Genomic DNA, 22,413 nt, shown 5'->3' on the forward strand with positions numbered 1-22,413 from the left:
AAATGTAAAAGGGACGACGAAGCCATAACCCAGGCGTCGAGACAACGGATCGAAGGATGACCCGAACAACACCTGGCAGTTAACAGACCTTCGGCAAGAACTGGGTAACCTTTGCTGTATGTTTTGAAAGAGATAGAAATTAATGTTAGATTAAGTTATGTGGACAATCCATAGAGAACTCTGATAAGAATTCGTAATTTGAGATCGCGTAATTCTGTTGAACAAAGAAATGTCCGGAATGAATCTATATAGTTGCATGTGATTGAAATTATATGTGTATTTGTATTTAGTGGATGACCTTTATCAGATAGTAACAAGGTGTATAAAAATGTCTTTAAGAATAGCATGCATAAGAGAATTGATTTAGAGTAATATCGTCATTTAGTTCTATTGTTTTGGATGATTAGTATTGTGATCTGAGTGTATTTTGATAAATTTAGCATTGTGTAACTAGCATAGCATGAGATATTAACCTAGTAAGAGATTTGGAAGTTTAGTATTTTTATCCAATCTTAGTTGTACTTGTCATTTGTTCCAATAAACATGTTTCGTTACATATACCTGACTCATGCCCGAATTCGAGATTTCTAATTACCACTTGCAAAAAAGAACCATAGCGGGAGGGAATCTTGATGAATGTGTTTAAGTAATAGATCATTGGCCACGACTGCAATTAGTAGCGATATCTATATTGAGTGTGTTAGAGTGAATGCCAACCAATCTAGGAATATTTCCTGAACCTGAATAAATCATGTTATAGGATACTGGCTGGCGCAGCATAAAAATATAAATTTGCCAGTGTCCGAAAAGGAATCATTCCTAGGTAGGGTCGAGTTAGGCACACATAAAGAAGTATATAAAAGGGGAGTTTGTATGAGAAATAACATAAAAGGAATAAAGATAAATATATAACAACGAATAAATGGCATATTAACAACATGCATTCAATATCATGGACAGATAAAATTCACAGGCCTTTTGCAACGGGGTTCACAATATGAACCAATGCGCTGTACAACACTTTTTCACGAAATAGAAGCTGGAGGTCTCAGCCTAGTTAACATACACCTAAAGATCTTGATTATCAGAGCCATAACTGCAGCAAAAGCACATAATAAATCGTATCATGGATATGCAATTGCTTTTCTAGAAAAGTGCCTCTCTGACAAGGTCGTCGGCTCTCTTCCTTCGATCAAAAAGAGACCACCCAGAATGTTCACCGAAATGGCTGAATGATACCGGTTTATAGAAAAAATTACGGCATTGAGAAATTACTATATACGAAAACAAGAGCAATATATGCAAAGCTAACTAGAACCATTTTTCCAATACCACAGCATCGAGAACAAAAAAGGGGGGAGATCAAACTAAGTTCAGTGTTAAACAATATATTTCGTCTTCCAATAAATCCATTCTATAAGACCTTTTTTCTTTAAAGTTCATCATGCATGTTTGCCAACCAAAATGTGGGTTGTAGCAAAAGGAATTCCACTAGATGGTCTTGCAACCTGTCAATTCTGTAAAGAGCCAGACACAGTTTATCACATGATGATTTATTGTAAAAAAGCAGAAAAAATCTGGAGTCTTGTGAAACAATGGATGCCACAGAATCAAATAATTAATGAAAATCTAATATTTTGGCTAAATGAGAAAAAGTTAGCAGAGTATAAACAATCATAATTATCATAACAATGTATACTATCTGGACATACAGGTGTGACCATATGCATGACAGAACAGGCGTGACCATATGCATGACAGAACAGGCAGTGAAAACCCAAACAAAATTCGATAGATACTCGCAAGATGTCACGGGGAATTCTATCCAATTGAAAAGGATGAACGCAGAGGAATGGGAGTCCTTGGGAATTCACTTGCATCAAATTAACTAATGCTAAATTATCAGAAATGCTAAGTGAACTTTAAGGACTCGAAATATGTAATCAAATAATGATGTGGTAAAATAGCTAACAATTAAAATTGTTAATAACAGTAATACAAAAGTATTAAGAGTTAAACCTAAATGTAACTAATTGAAATGTCATATGATGAAACATATGAATCAATGATGTATCTATTTTACTGCTGTGTGTTTATTTTTATTTGTATAATAACAGTAATACAAAGATATTAAGAGTTAAACCTTAATGTAACTAATTGAAATGTCAAATAACTGATCCCTGTTAAAGCCTGTGAGAAGTAAATTCACAAAATGAATTACTTGTAACAAATAGTAATACAGTACCTCCCAAGGAGGTTAAAACAAATGTAACTATATGATGTATATATCTACTTATGATGTGTTTATTTTTACTACTATGTATTTATTTATTATTGATCTGATAACAGTAGTACAAAGGTATTAAGAATTAAACCTGAATGTAATCTGTATGTAGATATATATTTATGATGTAAATATTTTACTACTATGTATTTACTTGTTATCGTTTTAATAAAATATACTCAGTGGATGTGGCGTTTTCACACGACAGTGCTTGACTGGACGAAGGAAGACTTCAGTTTCGAATCTAGTCGGTGGCTAGAAGAAATTTTTCGGCCGGTTCCCAAGTTAGTCAATCTCTGGCACGGGCAAGGGGGTTTTTCCTCCCGGAAACTCGGGTTTTTCGTCCCGTAAACTCAAGAAAATCGACCATAGAACCCACATTATTTCAGACATTAAATACGAGTGAATGCCTACTCAGTCTCCAAAAGTTAGATATGGCTAAACGGCCTCGCCTACTCCTTATATACCGGAATAAAAAGGTGTTAGCTGAATTTTTTTTTTTTTTTAGTATTACAACTTACAATGTTACCTTTCGTCCTTTTATATCTGCCAATTGATCTATAATATTATCATAATTTTACATATTAACTATATAATTTTCTATAAACATTATAGATAAATTATTTAAATGAGTCTGCCCTAAACTACTTCTTAAATAATTTTTTATTCTTTTTAAGACCGAAAAAGAACGTTCGCCACTAGCGTTGGTTATTGGTAAAGTAAAAAAAAAAAAAAAAAAATGTTAAGATTGTCTCTACTTTTTTTAGTGGCATATTATCTTTTTGCTATGTAATTTTTGAGGCCCCTCGAGACGAAGAGGCCCTAGCGTGCGCCTATTGAGTAATCCGCCACTGTGGCAAACAGACGTGATGGATACATGTAAGTCGAGAATTGAATCACATAAACAGGTTATACCTGACAGTAAAAATGAAAGGAGGAAGGAAAAATCAGGTGTTCCTAGAAGTTGATTAACTGCATAAAAGTGACGAATAGTTTTTCACTCGTATAGCAAGTTAAATGATATGCATGCATTGTTAAATAACATCAACAAATCCGTAAATTAGGGATTTCCCTGTTGCTTTACACATACCTATCATCTATTTACATATTCTCCGTTCACTGCATGCCAGTGCACACGCTAACATTGATAATGCAATTCAGAATAGCATGATAGATAATAAATATATGGAAAGCAACAGTAACAATCCCTCGTGTAGCGACTCACTGATGTGATTGAACAATTAAGGAATCAGTACGACATGAAACTTTTCTCGTTGGTTGTAAACGAAATGCACTAAAAAAGTAAGATTCCGTTAATTTCTGAAAATGACAAATCAAAAGTGACGATGAACTCTATCGTTTGTCGGCTGAAGATGGAATTCGATTGCCTACCGATCTTCAAAGGGCTAAATTAGTTCCATCTTCTGCTTCTGAGAAATGTTTCAAAAGGCTAAAATACTTCTCTCTACTCCCATTGGGGAATAAACGAAGTAATAATAATATTAATAATAATACCCCACAAGGATACGGCCTTCTCGAGAGGGTGGAGACTGCGTGCTTCAGTGATGTTGAGCGTGAACGCTATGCTGGTAGTGGCTTAGCTACCAGCTACCCTAGACTGATGGGTCTGAACTGAGAGACCAAAGCCTATGTTAATGGTGAAAAGCAAGAAAGAATCCATACCGGATCATCGAGAACTGCATCATATGTTGAGGATTCCTGGCATTGGGCAATAAGTGGTTACAGGATCCAGCTCTCCTCGCTAGGCAACCAGGACAGGAATATGAAAAACAACTGGAAGAAACTAAACTTAAAAAGATTGGTAGAGCCTCTGCTAGTAATCTCTCAGAAAAAAAGTTATTATTATTATTATTATTATTATTACGGGCGACTCCAGGGAGTCCTTAGACTCATCGAGGGAGGCCCTAAACATCATGTCCACACAACTGTACGACATTCTCACAGTATCTATCATACCTTGCCTTGAACTCACTCACCGTCATAGCACCCACAACAGACTCTGGCAGCTTATTCCACTCATTTACCACTCTAAAAGTAAAGAACCCAGTTCTAACACCATTGCTAACCATACTCTTTCCCAGCTTCCATAGGTGTCCCCTAGTTCTCCCACCACCAGTCCTGATCTCAAAAATATCCTCTGAATTATCCTATAAAAACCCTTGAGCAATTTGTTTGTCTCAATCATATCTCCCCTTTACTGCCTATCAACTAATTTCTGCAACCCACAAATCTTCAACCTGTTCTCATAAGGTTCATTCCATAGACCTAGATTCATCTTGGTCACTCGCCTCTGGATCCTCTCCACCTCCTTCCCATCAAGAAGAAACCTAGGTGATCAAATCTGGGCACACTAGTTGAGATGAGGTCTTATCAAGGCTCAGTACAGAGGTACAATAACTTGCTTGTCTCTGCTCGTCAAAGTATTTTTTAACAACTAAGTGAGTCGATGAGCTGATTTAGCCACTTTCGCAATGTACCCCCTAAACTTCATCTCCCTATACACCTCCCAAGTCCCTTGCCTCATCAATCTCCTGGACTACAGTTCCACCAATGTGGTATACTGCTGCTAATCTTTTCACCCCAAAATGCATAACCTTGCATTTTGTTACATTAAATTGACATTCATTCTCCTTAGCCCAGAACTGCAATCTATCCAAGTCGTCCTGCAAGATTTTGACATCTTCTGCATTCACTATTGCCCTACCCAACTTTGCATCATCAGCGAACAAATGAACTGTTCCTCTTAGATCCTTCCCTATATCGTTAATGAACAAATTAAACAGCAGTGATCCAAGAACAGAACCCTGTGGCACACCACTAGTCACAGGCCGTCTTTTAAACTCTACTCCTGAATAAAGTATACGCTCTGATATCTCTCGATCAACCACCCACCCATCCATCTCACCAACCCTTTATCCATTCCCATATGTTGCAGTTTATGGATTAGAATTCCATGTGGTATCCTGTCAAAGGTCTTAGCCAGGTCCAGCTGTATCACTGTAAACCCATTACGCTTATCCAGTTCAGCCGTCACTGTGTTATAAAACTTGAGCAAATTACTGAGGCATGATCTACCCTTCACAAAGCCATGCTGTCCCCCATACAGTATCTCATTTTCATCAATCCATTCCTGTATTTTTCTCTTGACTACTTTCTCCAAGACCTTGACAACGACTCCTGATATGCTGATCGGTCGGTAATTTGCAACAGTAGTCTTGGAACCTCCTTTATGCAGTGGAACTATTTTCCCCTCTTCCCACACCTTCGGGACTAAACCCGAGACTCAGATTAAACAACATGGCCAAGGACACTGATAATTCTTTAGCCACTTCATGTAAGACCCGTGCCGGTATACCATCCAATCCCACAGATGTATTTACATTAAGGTTCTGTAATAGACTATTCACCTCCACTTCATCCATCACGATTCCCGTATAAACTAATGGTTCCTTCATTTTTTCAATGTCACCACCTGGATGATATACTCTTGCAAAGTGCTCGCTCAGTAATTCCACTATATCGACTAATTCAGTGACCTCCTTACCATTGTCATTCCTTAAATAAAATCATTTTGCTGTGTACAGTTTTTTTTTTTTTTTTTGCTTGCAGCATATTGAAAGAACTGTTTGGGATTCTCTTTAGCTTGCATAGCTAGTTTCCTTTTTTCCTTTCATAATCCGCTTTTGCTTTTTTTTACCACACTCGTTACCCTTCTGGCTTTCACTTTATACCGTTCGTGTGCCTGCAGGTCACCTCTTTCTTTAAATTCCCTCCACAGTTGTTTCTTTTCTGCAGCTCAAGCTTAATGGTGTTATTCATCCATTTAACCCCTACTTGTTTTACTATTCGGATCCTAGGTATACAATCAGCCATAACCTCCTGTAAATGCTCCTTGACCACTTCCCATGCTCTATAGACATCCAGCCCTTGCAGTTGTACATGCCATGGCACTGATCCAATCATGATCACTCTCACCAATAGGTGGCAACATGGTCATTTCATTTAATATTATAGGACGTTAAGCAAGTTTGAGCGCGGTTAGTAGTTGTAAGGGGCCAATTTTTCGATGCTGTTGGCACACTCTCCTTCGATGAGTCTTTGGACTCCCTAGAGGTGTCACATAGTAATAATAGATGTTTTAACAGATCAACACAAGGAAAATGGGGTTTGGGAGTATGCACATAATTTGAAAGAGAATCAGTAATAACAGAACAAAGACCCATGAACAGGAAGAATTTTCATTTATGCAACAAAATATATTACTGAACTTAAGTTGCAAGAGATGCGTAATAAAGCATTTGCTCCAGTAACAATAAATCAAAAGGATGCAGCTGTATTTAACTTCGAAATTCAGCTCAGTGATCATCAAGCTAACGAAATAACTCAGAATATTTTGAAATGCAGTATGAAATGAAGTCTTTGGACTCCCTAGAGGTGTCACATAGTAATAATAGATGTTTTAACAGATCAACACAAGGAAAATGGGGTTTGGGAGTATGCACATAATTTGAAAGAGAATCAGTAATAACAGAACAAAGACCCATGAACAGGAAGAATTTTCATTTATGCAACAAAATATATTACTGAACTTGAGTTGCAAGAGATGCGTAATAAATCATCTGTTCCAGTAACAATAAATCAAAAGGATGCAGCTGTATTTAACTTCGAAATTCAGCTCAGTGATCATCAAGCTAACGAAATACCTCAGAATATTTTGAAATGCAGTATGAAATGAAGTTGGTCATATTGAAACATATGAACTCCATAAATGACTATATATAAGAGTATCAACATTAAAAGCTATACATAAATCTAGGATAAAAACAGTTCCTGTTTTTATCCTAAAAAACAGATCTGCACCACGGATGCTGGAACGAAAATTCAACAAACTTCGAGCTGATCTTAACAACCTGAACAGTCTTAAAGAAGAACAACAACTCAAAAATAACAGGAACCAAAAACAAACTCATAAATACATATAATTTGACCAAACACAATTTCTTATGTTACTAAAGCAAAACGATGTAATATTATTGCGCCTCCATAGAAAATTTAAAGATATGAAGCAACAATCAACTTATATATACAAAATATTCAATTTCAACTGAAACAACATTATTTCTTTCAATCTCTCTCTCTGCATCGCTGCCTGGAAAAAAGAAGAACCTCTAGAATTTTGGAGTCAATGTGTGGACAATCCTATTACTTACTGTATTTTTCGCCTTATGAGGCGCGCTTTTTTGTACCTAAAATTTATCTATAAATTAGGATGCGTCCTATAAGTCGAATGCGTCTTATAAACGATGCATCTAACGGTGCGTCAAAGCGCTGGCTTGTCGGTAACGATTGTTCGGTTTGAATAGTTCAACGGTTGTTAATGGTCAGCATTTAAACTAATAATCAATACATAATTATATTTAATTTTTTTTTTATAACCTATAGATTCTACGGACAGACTCAGCGATACGACTGCGTTTAAGCATAGAGTGATTGAGTATGCAAAAAAAGAATGGAAACAGGGTAGCAGAGCGGCACTTTGGGCCTCCGCTTACAGAAAACGTGTGGTGCAAACTTAAAGGAAACAAAATCAGCAATTAATAGAAGCAAATTCTAAAAAACGAAATATCCGCATTTTTTGCGGAGATTTTGTTTTTTAGAATTTGACGCAGCAAAAATAAATAACGAGCAAAATGACCAGAAATTGAAAATGAATTAAAAACTTAGCTAATGGATCAAGGAAGATCGGGTTGCTACGTATCTACCTAATTGATTATTAAACGAGCAAAATTATTGCCAACAGTAAGAAAAATCATCGATTTTACAGGGTCGCCATCATTGTGCTTTAGATTTTTGAAGAGAAATGATTTATGTATGTGTTGTCAAAACGAAAATATCACAAAACACAGAAAATAAAATTATTGAGTTTCACAGATTCATCATAAATGCTAGAAAACAAGACAATATTAAACTTTCACATGTAGCTACTAATATGGATGAAGTGGCTCTGACTTTTGATGTGCCATCTAACAAGACTGTTGACTTCAAAGGTAATATATATATATATATAACCTATGGGAAAATGTATAATTCTTTCCTCAGATTCGATTTTTTGACCCTTAATTTTTTTTTTTTTATAAAAGAAATTAGGGTATGTCTCAGGGCCTAGTTAAAAAAACCATGAAGCTGAAAGACAATAAAAACATATTCAGAATATAAATTTATTATTCTGCTTCTTAACAAAGAATTGAACTAACGTAGCTTGGCGGTTCTATTTCTTTTTTTCATACAACTCACGGTATGGTTAGTAACAGTAACAAAAGAAGAACTATCACTGGCAATTCAACAAATTAATCCTAACAAAGGACCGGGGATAGACGGAATCAGACCAAAAGACATCAAGAAACACTCAACCGACCTACTTCCAGTTATACAAAAACCGTTAAATAAAATCTTCGAAACGGACACATACCTGAAACACTGAAGACTGCACTAATCACACCCATACACAAACAGGGAAAAAGAAACATAATAAGTAATTACAGACCTATCGCCACGCTGTCTGTAATCAACCATATCATGGAGCGCATTGTACATCAGAAACTCTCCACATACGTTGAAAAATTTCAAATCATACCCAAAACACAATATGGCTTTCAAAAAAATAAAGGAACAGCAACACTCCTGGAAGTTTTCACAGATCTAATAAACGCTGCATTGGATAAAAACAGAATAACATTAGTGGTATTCATTGACCTAACAAAAGCATTTGACACACTAACACATAAAACCTTGTTAACGAAACTTACCCAAATCGGAATTGGAGGTCGTCTACTCCAATGGTTTAAACCATACACGAAAAACAGAAAGCACATCACACGTATAGGATCAGCACACAGCAAAGAGGTACATGTAACCTGTGGAGTACCGCAATGAGCTGTCCTATCTCCCATTCTATTTAACATATACACACACACGACATAAGCCAACTCCCCCTAAAAAGTAAAATCTTCCAGTATGCAGACGACACTGCCATAGTATCCATTCACAACAATGCAAATATCGCTTACAAAAATATGCAACACGACATCAATCAAATCACTAACTGGTTAACCGAAAACGGCATATATATAAACCCTGGAAAAACAAAGCTAATGATATTCAAAAACCCCCAAACCCTACCCACAGAAACTAAATATCTCACTATCAAACATTCATCCTCCTATACACAAAGTGCAGAACCTAAAATCACAACCATTACACAGGTGAAAACAACACACTATCTTGGACTTCACTTCGATGCTGATCAAAGTTGGAATAGCCATACAAACTACCTACATACCAAGCTTAGGATAATAGCAAGCAAACTATACAGATTAAAAGACATTGCCTCAACCCACATAAAAATACTAATCTATAAAGCATTATGTGAAAACATTTTAAGATATGCAATCACATCATACGCATTCTGCACAGACTACAGACTTAACAGGCTACAATGGTTGCAAGATAAAATGATAAAACTGATAGTCTGGGAACAACCCACTCTTATACAGGAAGCACGGACAAAACACAAAATATTTAAGGTGAAACACTTATGCCACTACACAGTCATGTTAAAACACTACTACAGCCCAACATATAGAGTAACCAGAACAACATATCAAATAACAAGACCACAATCAACAAACTACATAACATATAAGTACAACAATCAATACGGCAAAGCCACCCGAAACTTCTACGTACCTGACATGATAAACAAACTGCCGTTCGACAACAGAAACCTAGGAACATACAGAGAGCTGAAACAGGCACTATATAAATATTATAGCGAGAATGAAAATTAGAGCAATTCCTGTTTCTCTCTCCCCCACCACACATGCACACACACACAAACCTATGACAACCCCCCCCCCCTCTCAAAAACTATCGCTACAAGAACACAAATAAGCAAACACACCATGTCTAAATCCAACCCTATTTGCACAAAAAAAAAAGAAAAAAAAAAGTTAAACTGTAATAGCAGTCGAAGTCTTTCAAGCACGTACCAACAAACAGTAAAATCAACACCTAGCTTGTGACCAGTATAGGAACATAACCATGAAACGACCACCCTCCGTCATCTATTATCTTCCTCAGATAAGCTCTGCTAAGCTTCGAGGAAGAAAATTACTAACTTGCAAATATCTGTTATACACACTTGTAATGCGTTATAAATATTATATATATATATATAATTACTACAGCAACTATGTACGCAATTCATCTGAGACATAAAAAAAAATATTATTATTATAATAATAATAATAAATAAATAAATAAAATAAATAAATTATTATTATTGTTATTATTATAATAATGTATATTCCAAATTAAAAATTCTGTATAATCCTTATTGTAAATACTGTAAATATTATTATTGTATGTAACTTATACTGAGACATAATAAAATGTTTAAAAAAAAAAAAATTATTATTATTATTATTATATAACATTCTGTACTAAACCAAAAATATATGTAAATAGCCTGTATGTTAATCATAACACGTTGCCAAACTTAAAAAAAAAAGGTGGGGGAAAATATATAAATATATATACAATAAAATGTAAAATGCAGCATGTAATCATATTGTCTACCTTGTGTAAACTGTGAACTATACTTGCAAACGATTGCTGTGATGAATTCATTGTGAAAATAAATATGTATATAAATATGTATGTGAAAAAAATGTAAAATATATTGCTAGTGTATATGTAAATGTGTAAAAAAATTTTAAATACATTATTTATGAATATTTAGATAAGATATTTACTTAACATTCTGTACTGAATATTTATAGTGAACAAAAATGTAATAATAATACTTCAATTGTATACTTGTATATCTGAAGAGGATAATAAACTTTGCCAAAAAAAAAAACAATATTATGCAGTATATCCATTGAAAAGGGCCTATGTAGCTCAGTGGAAGAGCGGCTTGAATGCTTTGCGCTACACCGGCCAAAGATAGACTTAGGTTCAAGTCTAGTCGCCAACTGAAGGAAATTTTCCAAGCTTTTCTTCTACCGCTTCACGACTTCGTCAATATCTGGCACAGGCAACTGGATTTTTTCTCCAGGAAACTACGGTTTTTCGTCCCGTGAACTCAAGAAAATCGACCGTTGAACTCACACTATAGCAGACGAGAACATATCTTGTTAGGGTTAGGTACCAAGAGATGGCAGCTATTGTTGTCTTGGGATATCTATTTCTGATTGTGTACTGGTAGAGATTGATTTTCCCAGTCAGTCTCCAAAATCTAGATAGGGGGTAATAAAAAAAAATCGTATACTCCCTATAAGGGAAAAAAGCGGTTAGATTATTATTATAATTATTATTATTATTATTACATCAACTCTCCTGGATTCAAAGACTCATCCAGAGAGAGAAAGAGACAGAGAGGATTATACCAATAACAATTCCATAAATGATGTAAGAAATGTATATGTTATATTATATTACAATGTGAAAGAAGTATAGATATATTACAGAAGTCCACAGACCTACAGAAAATATCCCCTTCCAATAAATCACTCACCCGGCAAAGAAATACTTCTCACCCTCCTATTCACCACTTTGTTACGCAATTTCTGAGAATAGCATCTAGTTCTCGCCCATACCTTATTTTCCACTATCTGAAAAATCTCTCTCGTACCCATGCGGTAAATACCTCTGAAGAGCGTAAAAATCACATGCATACTGTCAGCCAAACTCTGCAGATGACATGACTTCAGTATATTCTTATAGCTAACATTCCACAATCCGAAAATCTTTTTGGCAACCGCCTATGCACAGTCTCCAAAGTTCCTTCCCCCCCCCCTTCTATTCCAAGTGACCAGATTTGAACACAATAATCTAGATGTAGCCTGATCTAGCAGGAATCAAATTCAGGCAATGCCGTTTGATTTATAGAGAGTAGACGAGGCCGTTTAGCCCCATAATTTTATCTCTGATGAATAACGTTCATCTTGACCACGATACCGGTCAAGACCTCTATAGACGTCAAGGTTATCATAGAAAGTGCATATTAATATTGTAATACCATTGATATTACATTGAAATATATGATGGATACAAAGCGTATGAGAATTCGTATTTTATCCATAATGGCCGGTTAGGTGGTTTAATATTGCAACAATCCTCTGAATTTACTTAAAAACCTTTTCAACATGCACATTAAATTTCAAATTTATATACACCATCATCCCAAGAACCGGTGCTTCCTCAACACCCACCAGCATAGTTCCACATATAGAGAATGCAGAATCCCATCTGCAGTTCCCAAAATTCAAATTCTTATATTTAGCAACATTAAACTGAAATTCTAATTCATCTCCACATATTTCCAGCTTTTTTAGATCCTCATGAAGAGCCACTAAATCAGAACTACTCTCAATACCCTTTATCAGCTTCACATCATCCGCAAACAAATGAATATCTCCAGGAATTTCAATGACAATATCATTAATATAAAGTTGGAAAAGTAGCGATCCCAGTACAGAGCCCTGTGGAACTCCACTAGTAACTTTCCTTTCACCGATATTTTCCCTCCGTTTGATATCTATCAGACAAACAGTTGCCAATCTACTCCCCCAACTTATATTCAAACCCATACGTTGCAGCTTACAAATCAGTTTATAATGTGGCACCCTATCGAATTATTTAGCAAAATCTAAAAACAAATTACAGTTTATGCATTCCTTCATCAACCACTTTTGTTACTTTATCATTAAAGATAACGAAGTTGATGAAACAATCACGCCCCTTAACAAATCCGTGCTGGCGTTCATAGAAACATAATTTTCATCTGCCCAGTTTTGTATATGAGCTCTTACCAATTTCTCTAATACCTTAACAACCACAGAAGGAACACAAACTGGTCTATAATTTCATACCTCCATTCTCCCACCACCATATACATTGGACTATCTCACCCTCCCTCCACTCCCCAGTGACTTTTCTAGTTACAAGGCTTTCATTAAATAACCAAATCAAGGGAGCCGCTGATTCTTAAGAGAATTAGCGGCTCCCTTGATTTCCTTAAGAGAATCCCTTAAGACTCATGGCAAAATTTCATTCATTCCCCCAATTTTGATGACATCCAGAGTGCTTAGTATTGTAAATGCATCCACTTCACTTCATTTATTCTAATGAGTAAATCGTCTCCCTCGTCTTTGGCATAAGACTCAAATCCTCAGAATAAAAACACTCTAATAAAGTGATCATTAAAAAGTTCTGCAATATCATTCGCTTTGGTCGTTAGACCACCTTTTCCATCTAGCAAGGCCATTCGTCCACAATTATTCCTTCTTTTGCTAGCTACATAACGAAAATTACTTAGGACTATCCCTTGAATGTAGTGCTCGACTTCCCTCGTATTCTAATTTTCCATTCCTGAATATCCATCTTGTCGCCTTTCTTGTTTGAAGTTTGTGTTCCTCGTGTAACTGTTCACCGCTTCCAATTCTATAATTTTCTCATAACCTCTTTTACCTGCAATTCTTTCTTAATCGCAGTGGTCATCAATTTTCTCCAAAAGTTTTGATTTTTTTTTTCGTGGTATACACTTTGCTACTAGAGCCTGTGTAGCTCAGTGGATGTGGCGTTTGCCAACCACGGCGCTTGGTCGCACGAAGGAAGACTTGGTTTCGAGTCTAGTCGGCGACTACAGGAAATTTTTCTAAGCCTTTTTTCGACCGGTTCCCGAGGTAGTCGATCTCTGGCACGGGCAAGCAGGTTTTTCCTCCCGGAAACTCGGGTTTTTCGTTCTGTAAACTCAAGAAAATCGACCGTAGAACCCACATTATTTCAGACATTAAATATATTGTGTTAGGGTTAGGGACCACGAGATGGTGGCACATTTGAGCCGTTTCTCTTCACTGAGTACCGCTTAATTAGTGATAGCCTTGGGCCATCTATCTCTGATTGGTACCAGTGGAGATTGAACTGCCCACTCAGTCTCCAAAAGTTAGATAGGGCTAAATGGCCTCGCCTACTCCCCGTATACGGGAATAAAAAGGCGTTAGCTGATTTTTTTTTACACTTTGCTACTCTTTATTTGACAGTGTTGCTGTCAGGCAACACTGTCAAATAAAGAGTTCACAGTTGTTCTGTTCTCATGTCAATAAGGGTTTCCAACCAGCTGTTGCCATTATTCATTCCTGGCTATTTGTTTCATGGATGCACAGTGACACACTTTTCTGAATTATGTCTTTGCCAACAAATGGTGTCAGTTAGATGGAAATTATTTCTAAACCTTTTAAGTCAATTTCCCAAGTTAATTTCTAAAACAATTAAAATCACCTGCCTTATAATTGCACATCACATAATTTTCTTTCTCTTTAAGAATTTTTGTATGTATCTGCACTCACCAGATCAATACCAGATGGTCACTTTCATTAAGTGGAAGCAAACATAACATTTCAAAATCCTATGCCACTATAATCAATTCCAAAACTCTTGGTTTTCGCGTGTTCCCTACGACACATGCTGTTTAAGACATTTTTTCCTCAAGAATTCCAAAAATTGTTTCCAATACCATAGGCTTCATCCTCCATCCAATCTGTAATTACATAATCGAAATTACCCATAATGATCAGCCGCATTTCTGTGCATTCCCCTCTAAATTTCCTGGTCTATAGCATCATGCCATATATATCACACCATACACCATTAAAACTGTGCATTATATCCCGCATGGCTCTTTATCCTTAGAGGGTACATCTCATCAGCTACCATAAGCAATATTCCTCCACTCCCTTCTCCCCCCCATCCTGCCATAAATTAGTACAGCAATCCCTCGATTAATGCGCCTAATGCGTTCTTTAAAACAGGATTATTAATTGAAAATGCACTAATCGAATAACCAATGGGAAAAAAAGTATAATAATTCGTTCCTCAAATTTGTTTTGACCCTTCATTTTTTTATAAAAGAATTAGGATGTATCTCAGGGCCTAGTTAAAGGAAACCATGAAGCTGAAAGACAATAAAATAGATTCATAATATAAATTTTATTATTCAACTTCTTAACCAAGAATTGAGCTAATGTACGTTAAGTTAAAGGGAGATGGTAAATCCCGTTTTATTTTATAGCCAGTTACGAAACTCTGATCGAAATCCATCGAATCCATAGAGTTTCATGCCGAAAAAACTATCGGCGAGCCCGAGTGTAAGTGATCACTTGGGTAGTACAACACCAGGACAAATCCAAGCAAAGGTGGAGCAAGCTCCGTCACTATAATACGTTAGCTCATATAATAAGCCTTTTGGCTTATTATACGAGCTAACGTACGTTTGCAGGGCATTCTGTTGCTTTTTTTTCATACAACCAGTGGTATGACCCTATTGCCTAAACTACTTCTGCAAATTTTATTTCTTCTCTCTTCATCAGGGTCAGCCTTCTAGCATTGCTGCTTAAAAACTTCGATTGTACGAAAAATATTTTTAAATTGTTTCTGTGAAATCTCTTTGGGCTTCTCAGTGATTAAATTTCTTCATGTTCTTCAGAATCATCCTGCTGTGCATCTGAATTTAGCAGGTCGGAATCACTGAGTTTCTCAGAATGAGATTTCATTAACTAAGATTCATTTGAAAAAGCCTTTAAAATAATTTGCACAATGTGGAAGAATGTGCTTCCAAACGGCTTGCATAATGCTAGCAGTAATTTCTTTCCAACTTTATAACAGGGCTGAGATTTCTCTGATTTGATCAGAAAAGTCTTGGAAGGCATTCGCTTCCAAAAAAGGACAGTTTCATCGACAGTAAATATTTGTTGGTCACGTTAGCCCCCTTCCATAATCATTTTCAAAATCTCTGGATAATTTCCGGTCACCTCCTTATCTGCACTTGCAGCTTGGCCTGTGATTAAAACGTTATGTCGGCTATTTTTCTTTTTGAAACTCTCAAGCCACCCAGCACTAGCGTGGAATTCTCCTTTCAGTGATAGCCCTTTCTTTCAAGGTTGCAAAGTTGCTTAATGCTTTCGATTTAATAAGGTCAGTGCATAACAGGGTACGTTTTTTTTGGTTACAATCTTCGATCCATGTAGAAACGTCTCCAATTCAATCATTATAATACTTTGATTTCGAGTGCATGCATAATGAATTTGAAGCAGTCTTACCTGCTTCAATTTTAATAGTTGATTCACCCATTTCTTTATTCTTCCCCTGTCTTTGCTCTGGACTCGCCTTGTTCGTTTTTCTTTATTATTTCAAGTTTTTCTACCAATGAGATTACTTTTTGAATAATTTTCACACCTCCACTTTTATGCTCATTAATTCGTTTATTCACGATGCAAGATTGGGAAAATACTTTAAAATAATAAAAAAAAAGCAAGGAAAAGAATTGCAAATGAGGCACGAGATATAACCATCAAAATGCACGAGTAATTAAAAGACATCAATTTTGGCGGTAAATTTGAAACATAGTATACATGGAAATAGTGTAGTATGCCATTAAAAATAACTTTCTAAAATGTTTTAAATCGGTAAATAAATTATTCCATCCTATGAATGATTTCTTAAAATAGTTATACATAAAAAATGTATATATCAGCTATCAGCTAAATGAGCTAACGCCTTTTTTTTTTTTTTTTTTTTTTTTTTTTTTAATTCCCGAATACGGGAGTAGGCGAGGCCATTTAGCCCTATCTAACTTGGAGACTGAGTGGGCAGTTCAATCTCCACTGGTACCAATCAGAGATAGATGGCCCAAGGCTATCACTAATTAAGCGGTACACAGTGAAGAGAGACGGCTCAAATGTGCTGCCATCTCGTGGTCCCTAACCCTAACACAATATATTTAATGTCTGAAATAATGTGGGTTCTACGGTCGATTTTCTTGAGTTTACGGGACGAAAAACCCGAGTTTCCGGGAGGAAAAACCTGCTTGCCCGTGCCAGAGATCGACTACCTCGGGAACCGGTCGAAAAAAGGCTTAGAAAAATTTCCTGTAGTCGCCGACTAGACTCGAAACCAAGTCTTCCTTCGTGCGGTCAAGCGCCGTGGTTGGCAAACGCCACATCCACTGAGCTACACAGGATCATGCATATATAGAAACTTTTTAAATCTGTAGCATTTATTTTTAAGATGTATGTAATAGGCAACTCCTATAGGTAAAGATGACCTGCCCTTGCTTCTGCCTAGCATCTCCACCTCTGGGCCTGGCTCCCACTGAAGAGACCTCAATAAAGTTTGAAACTAGTCTGGGTAGTGGCCATTCCCTTAATGCATAACATTATATATATCCTCAAGGAGATGTGTTTTGCATTATGGGAGATACTGAGATAGGAGTGATGTTTGCTTGCTCCACCTTTGCTGCGAGTTGCCCGGTGTCGTCCTACCTAACCCCAGTCCTGAAGATATTTTCCGGCGCAAACTTTGTTTGCTCACACTTGGATAAAGGATTAAATTAAATTTATTATAAGATATATATAAAATTCGATAAATAAATTAAGATGTATATATATATATATATATATTTATATATATATACAATTGTATATATATATACAATTGTATATATATATATATATATATATATATATATATATATATATATATATATATATATATATATATATATATATATATATATATATATATATCGAATTTGAGTAGAGAAAAAAAATTACGTACTAATCGAAAACGCATTAAGCGAGGGATTACGGTAATCCGTCTACCTCTATTACTATGAAGACTCATCCTCCGTTAACCATGTTTCAGTAATACCAATAATTTTAGGAGATATTGAATCACTCAGTGATACTAATTCAATCCCTTTATTCATAATTCTCCTGTCATTAGCATATAGATAAAGTAACGTTTCAGTCCGCTTTCCATATGCGTTCATAATTTCCAATGCACTCAACGTTTCCTTATCTCCCGAAACATTCCCACATGAGACTGTACTTCCTGCTCTCAAACCCCTCAATTTTAGTTACTCTTTCTAAATACTTCCACTTGTTCATAAAGCAACCTTCCAATCATATAATTCATTATCATCTCTATCTTTCTCTTCTACTTAACTCTCAGAGCGAGAAAGTACACTCACTATTCGGCCCTTCACACGTTTCTGCAGCACTGCTCTTAAATCTTTTGCCACCCAATTAACGCTACCCCTAATGTCATTAGTACCAACCATTACTATAATCTCTCCACATTCTGTCATATCTTCATTGCTAAAGTCACCCTCTCCATTGTTCAACCAAAAAGTACTCTTTGAACATGTTGCCCTGCACATCCTGATTCATGGAATAGCCATATACGAGTATTATGCCTGTCATGGCTTCATTACTATTCACACTAGCGTCCTTCTCTCTCTCTCTCTCTCTCTGCATACTCTCTCATATTACTCTCACTCTCACATTTTCATTCCTCCTTATCACGCTTTCCCTTTCTTCTGCACTTTCACGACATCCTCTCATTAACTCTCTTTCTAATGTTCTTTCTTCTCTCAACTTTCTGTCACTTTCACTTTCTCCCTTGCTCTGGCATTCACCTGACTCTCTCCTCCTCTCCAACAGATTTTCTTTCTTGTCCCATCTAAATTATTCGCAAGAGTTTCTATTCCTCGTCGTCAATTCATTTCTCGTACATTACGCTTCTTTTCTGACTATTTCCATTTTCTTTCCAGGCGTCAGTCATTGTAGGGCCAAAAATAAAATAGGCAATTTTCATAGGACGGTACATCCACAGGAAAAGTTTGACATTTAGCACTATCAGTATTGGATGAATGGATAACTGAAGCAATATTCCGCTTCAGTCTAGTTAGCGGAAATGAGACTAGACCTGATTGACTATTGATTGGCTATCTTTACGAACATACAGACGTCGGACTCCTGCCAAACGCCATTTAGCGGCACCTCTAACTGAGATTTCTATTTATTTAAACTAGGGATATGTGGCTCCCCAGCTACACGCATATCGTTTACCGAAGAGCTACTATCGTCACATGAAAAACAAACAGGTGATAAGGGAGGCTGTCCAAATGACATCAAGTTACCTTGATGCATTCTATCAGAAGATATACCATCTGTTGTCATAATCTGCGATAATAGAGGTAACTGTATATCAATTATACCAGATTTTACAGAACACTGAACATTTAAAAAAATGATGCTTGAGTAACACTACTATCCACATATGAATAAGGAAGAGAAACTTGAGTTAATTTAGAATCAGGTGATAAAAACTGTGATCTTCCTTCTCTTGTGATCGACACTTCCTCCTCATTAATATCCCGGAGCACCCCTGTTACGATTAGGTCTATGGGTGTTACCTTCACCTCTTTCGTTATAAGTTTACTAATTGAATCGCGAGGAAATCTTTTCCTAGGTCTCCCTCTTTTGCGTCTTCTTAATGGTGGAAACTCTGCACCAAATTGTTTTTGTTGTATTACGGTATAGGCAAGGATCACATTCCACCTGATGATGAGAACGGGTGTCGATCGATCTAGCATTGCTAAATCCAGACATGTTATTTGTAACTTGATGTGAAGAACCAGCAACAGGTGATATGGGAGGTTCTTCAAATGATATCAAGACACCTGATTTGATAGCCTGTTCTGAGTTCCCAAGGAGGAGTATAACTGGGTGTGGATGGGCCATAACTAAGAACTAATGCTGATTATCTCCACAAGGCCCTGATGCACTGTAATGACACACTAACAAAACAGTAGGATGGATGGGTGGGTGACTGGGAAGCAACTGAATTAAACATATGACAGTGAGGAGGATTATCAGAATACCTGGGCACATTTTCTGTAGTCACCAGTATACACACCAAGGCTAGTGCTGATAACTTTTATTTATGCACTCCACTACAAGAAATAGCTTGAAAACTTGAAGTCTGCTGAATTATTTCCTCTTTTATAAGATTCTCATCACCGCGTTCTTCGTTAGTGAGGACCTCTAACCCTTTAACCCTCAGAGTCTTAGATACTTTCAGGAGTATAGGCAAGGCAGTGCTTACAATTTTCCCAAGACGGGCGGGACCCGAGGCGTTAGAGTGCTCCGGGCCTCTCCTTCCTTATTTGGGGCCATTTAATTGGGTCTAGTTTTTCGGTGGCCCCCAGCTAGAGCCTCGTGCGCCTATGGATTAAGTATGACTTGAGCGTAGAAAGTTGGTCCTGTGAAATCTTCACCTCTCCACTGAACATGAAGTCTATAACTGTTTTCAGAGCAGTGTGTGTCATGTCACTGAGAATAACAGTAGAATGTTTACAAGAATATTCCATAAATAAGCTCCGAAAGAAAGGAATATGGGCAGATAGCACCATTCTGTGAGTTTTAAATCTCAATCCCTCACATGTTATTGTCGCATCTGCTAGGACTTCATTTCAAGGTAACCGATAAGAGATGACTAATGTGTTGGTGTGATGATTATTCATCATGTATTCATCTATTATTTATTTTTATTTTATTCATTTATCTTTTCTTTTCCACATTTTTAATAAATATGTTCTTTCATTTATTTTTAACATGTTTTTAATTGTTGTTTCTATATAAATTAACTTCAAGCCTAGCGAAATCCTATGTAGCGCTGTAGATTTGTTTATGTCCGTTTCGTATGAGTGCTGCAAGAAAGTCGTGAGCGTTTTTATTTCGAATAATGTGGTACGAAATAATTCCTTCTGCTGCAATTATTTTGATTGCGATGACTGTTCCATCAGTTGCTGCCTATGGACTTCAATATTTATATCTCGGTAGAGTAAGTATATGATATGTGGAAACACATTAAAATTGAATATACCAAATTAGAGTTTATTACTGGTATCAAGGCTGTTATCGAGACAGTTTACATTTGAGAAAATTATTTTAATAGTTTTCTGAAATCATGCTATCACATATTACTTCGTCATTTTAAGCCAGGTAGCTAGAGTGATTGTTTTGATGTTGCGCTTTTTATTTATTTATTTTTATATTAGTATTTCGTAACCCTTTCCCCCATCCTCGTTATGTCTCCTAAGTTTGTTATAATTTTCCAATTTTTAATTTCACGTATTTTCAGCATTGGAAGAATTTTATGCTGGTCATTAGACAGATTTCTCACTTGTCATATATTAGCCTGGATGTTCTTACCACAGTTGCCTATTATATTATATCATAGTCACACGTTTATTCCTGGATCTGGTTAATTTATAAACATGTTATGGCTAATTTTTATCCTGTATAACAAGTAGTGTTGTAGCAAATTATGTTAGCTGCTTGTGTATTACTCTGCTCAGTGAAGGAAAAAACTCAGGCATTTTATAAGTGATACAAGACCACTTATTATTATTTTTTTTTTTATTAATAGTACCATTTTTAGTTACTTTTTCTCTTCTAACACATATGCCTTGAATCACTTTATGGATAAAAGCAAACAAATTCTCACCCTTTATAAGCAGACATTGAAAGCATTCACCACCACAGAAACTCGGTAAAAAATAAAACTTAGGTAACCAACATATAACTGCATTAGTGCATTACCGAATTCTGACTGGCTTTAAAACATGTCAGATGGACAGGATCAGTGATGGCAACTCAGAAAACAGTCAAGAAACATTTAGGTTATAATCAGTATAATGAAATATTTAGAGAAAATAAATAATTTTTTTCCTCAACTTTCCAAGTTTTAATATCGGCTATCAATGGTCCAATTCTGCATATTGCATCACCAATTAAGAAATAAACTAATTACCTGCTGAATTTCTATTTTAGGTTGCTGCATTGTGATTAACTGATTACCTCCTGGTACTCTTGGTGCACTCTTTAAAGTAAAATGACGCATGCATATCCTCACTCTCTCTCTTGTTTGTTGCATTCCCATAAGATTAAATCACTGATAATTGACAAAATAGTATTTGTAATGACTAGCATTTCCCAATGGATGTGATAAGTAAAGTCAACATCCAAAAAACAATTTATGACATAAAATGTGAAACAGAATCAGCATTATGTAAATAAAACCAAAACTTCTCTTCTGATGTTTTTTTACTTACAAAAAGTATTCACTCATCACAGACAAGCACATTCATCAAGCCCTGCACATTTTTCTTTCTGCCAGAGATCTCTACATGTCTGTTTGAA

The 22,413-nt window shown here is 36.1% G+C and overlaps 1 protein-coding gene across 1 annotated transcript in view; it reads left to right on the plus strand.

The window, feature by feature from the left end:
• The first annotated feature begins 20,895 nt into the window (after window positions 1-20,895).
• Window positions 20,896-22,413, plus strand: part of ND-MWFE (NADH dehydrogenase (ubiquinone) MWFE subunit) — a 49,269-nt gene continuing 47,751 nt past the window's right edge. Inside the window, exon 1 of the mRNA XM_090408307.1 lies at window positions 20,896-21,052. Within this exon, the coding sequence (XP_090264433.1) occupies window positions 20,954-21,052 (99 nt within the window). The 5' untranslated portion in view covers window positions 20,896-20,953. The remainder of the gene's footprint in view (window positions 21,053-22,413) is intronic.

The sequence above is a fragment of the Typopeltis vanoorti genome, chromosome 2, assembly GCF_054136105.1.
Source record: "Typopeltis vanoorti isolate ZY-2024b chromosome 2, IOZ_Tvanoo_1.0, whole genome shotgun sequence".
Classification (NCBI taxonomy): Eukaryota; Metazoa; Arthropoda; class Arachnida; order Uropygi; family Thelyphonidae; genus Typopeltis; species Typopeltis vanoorti.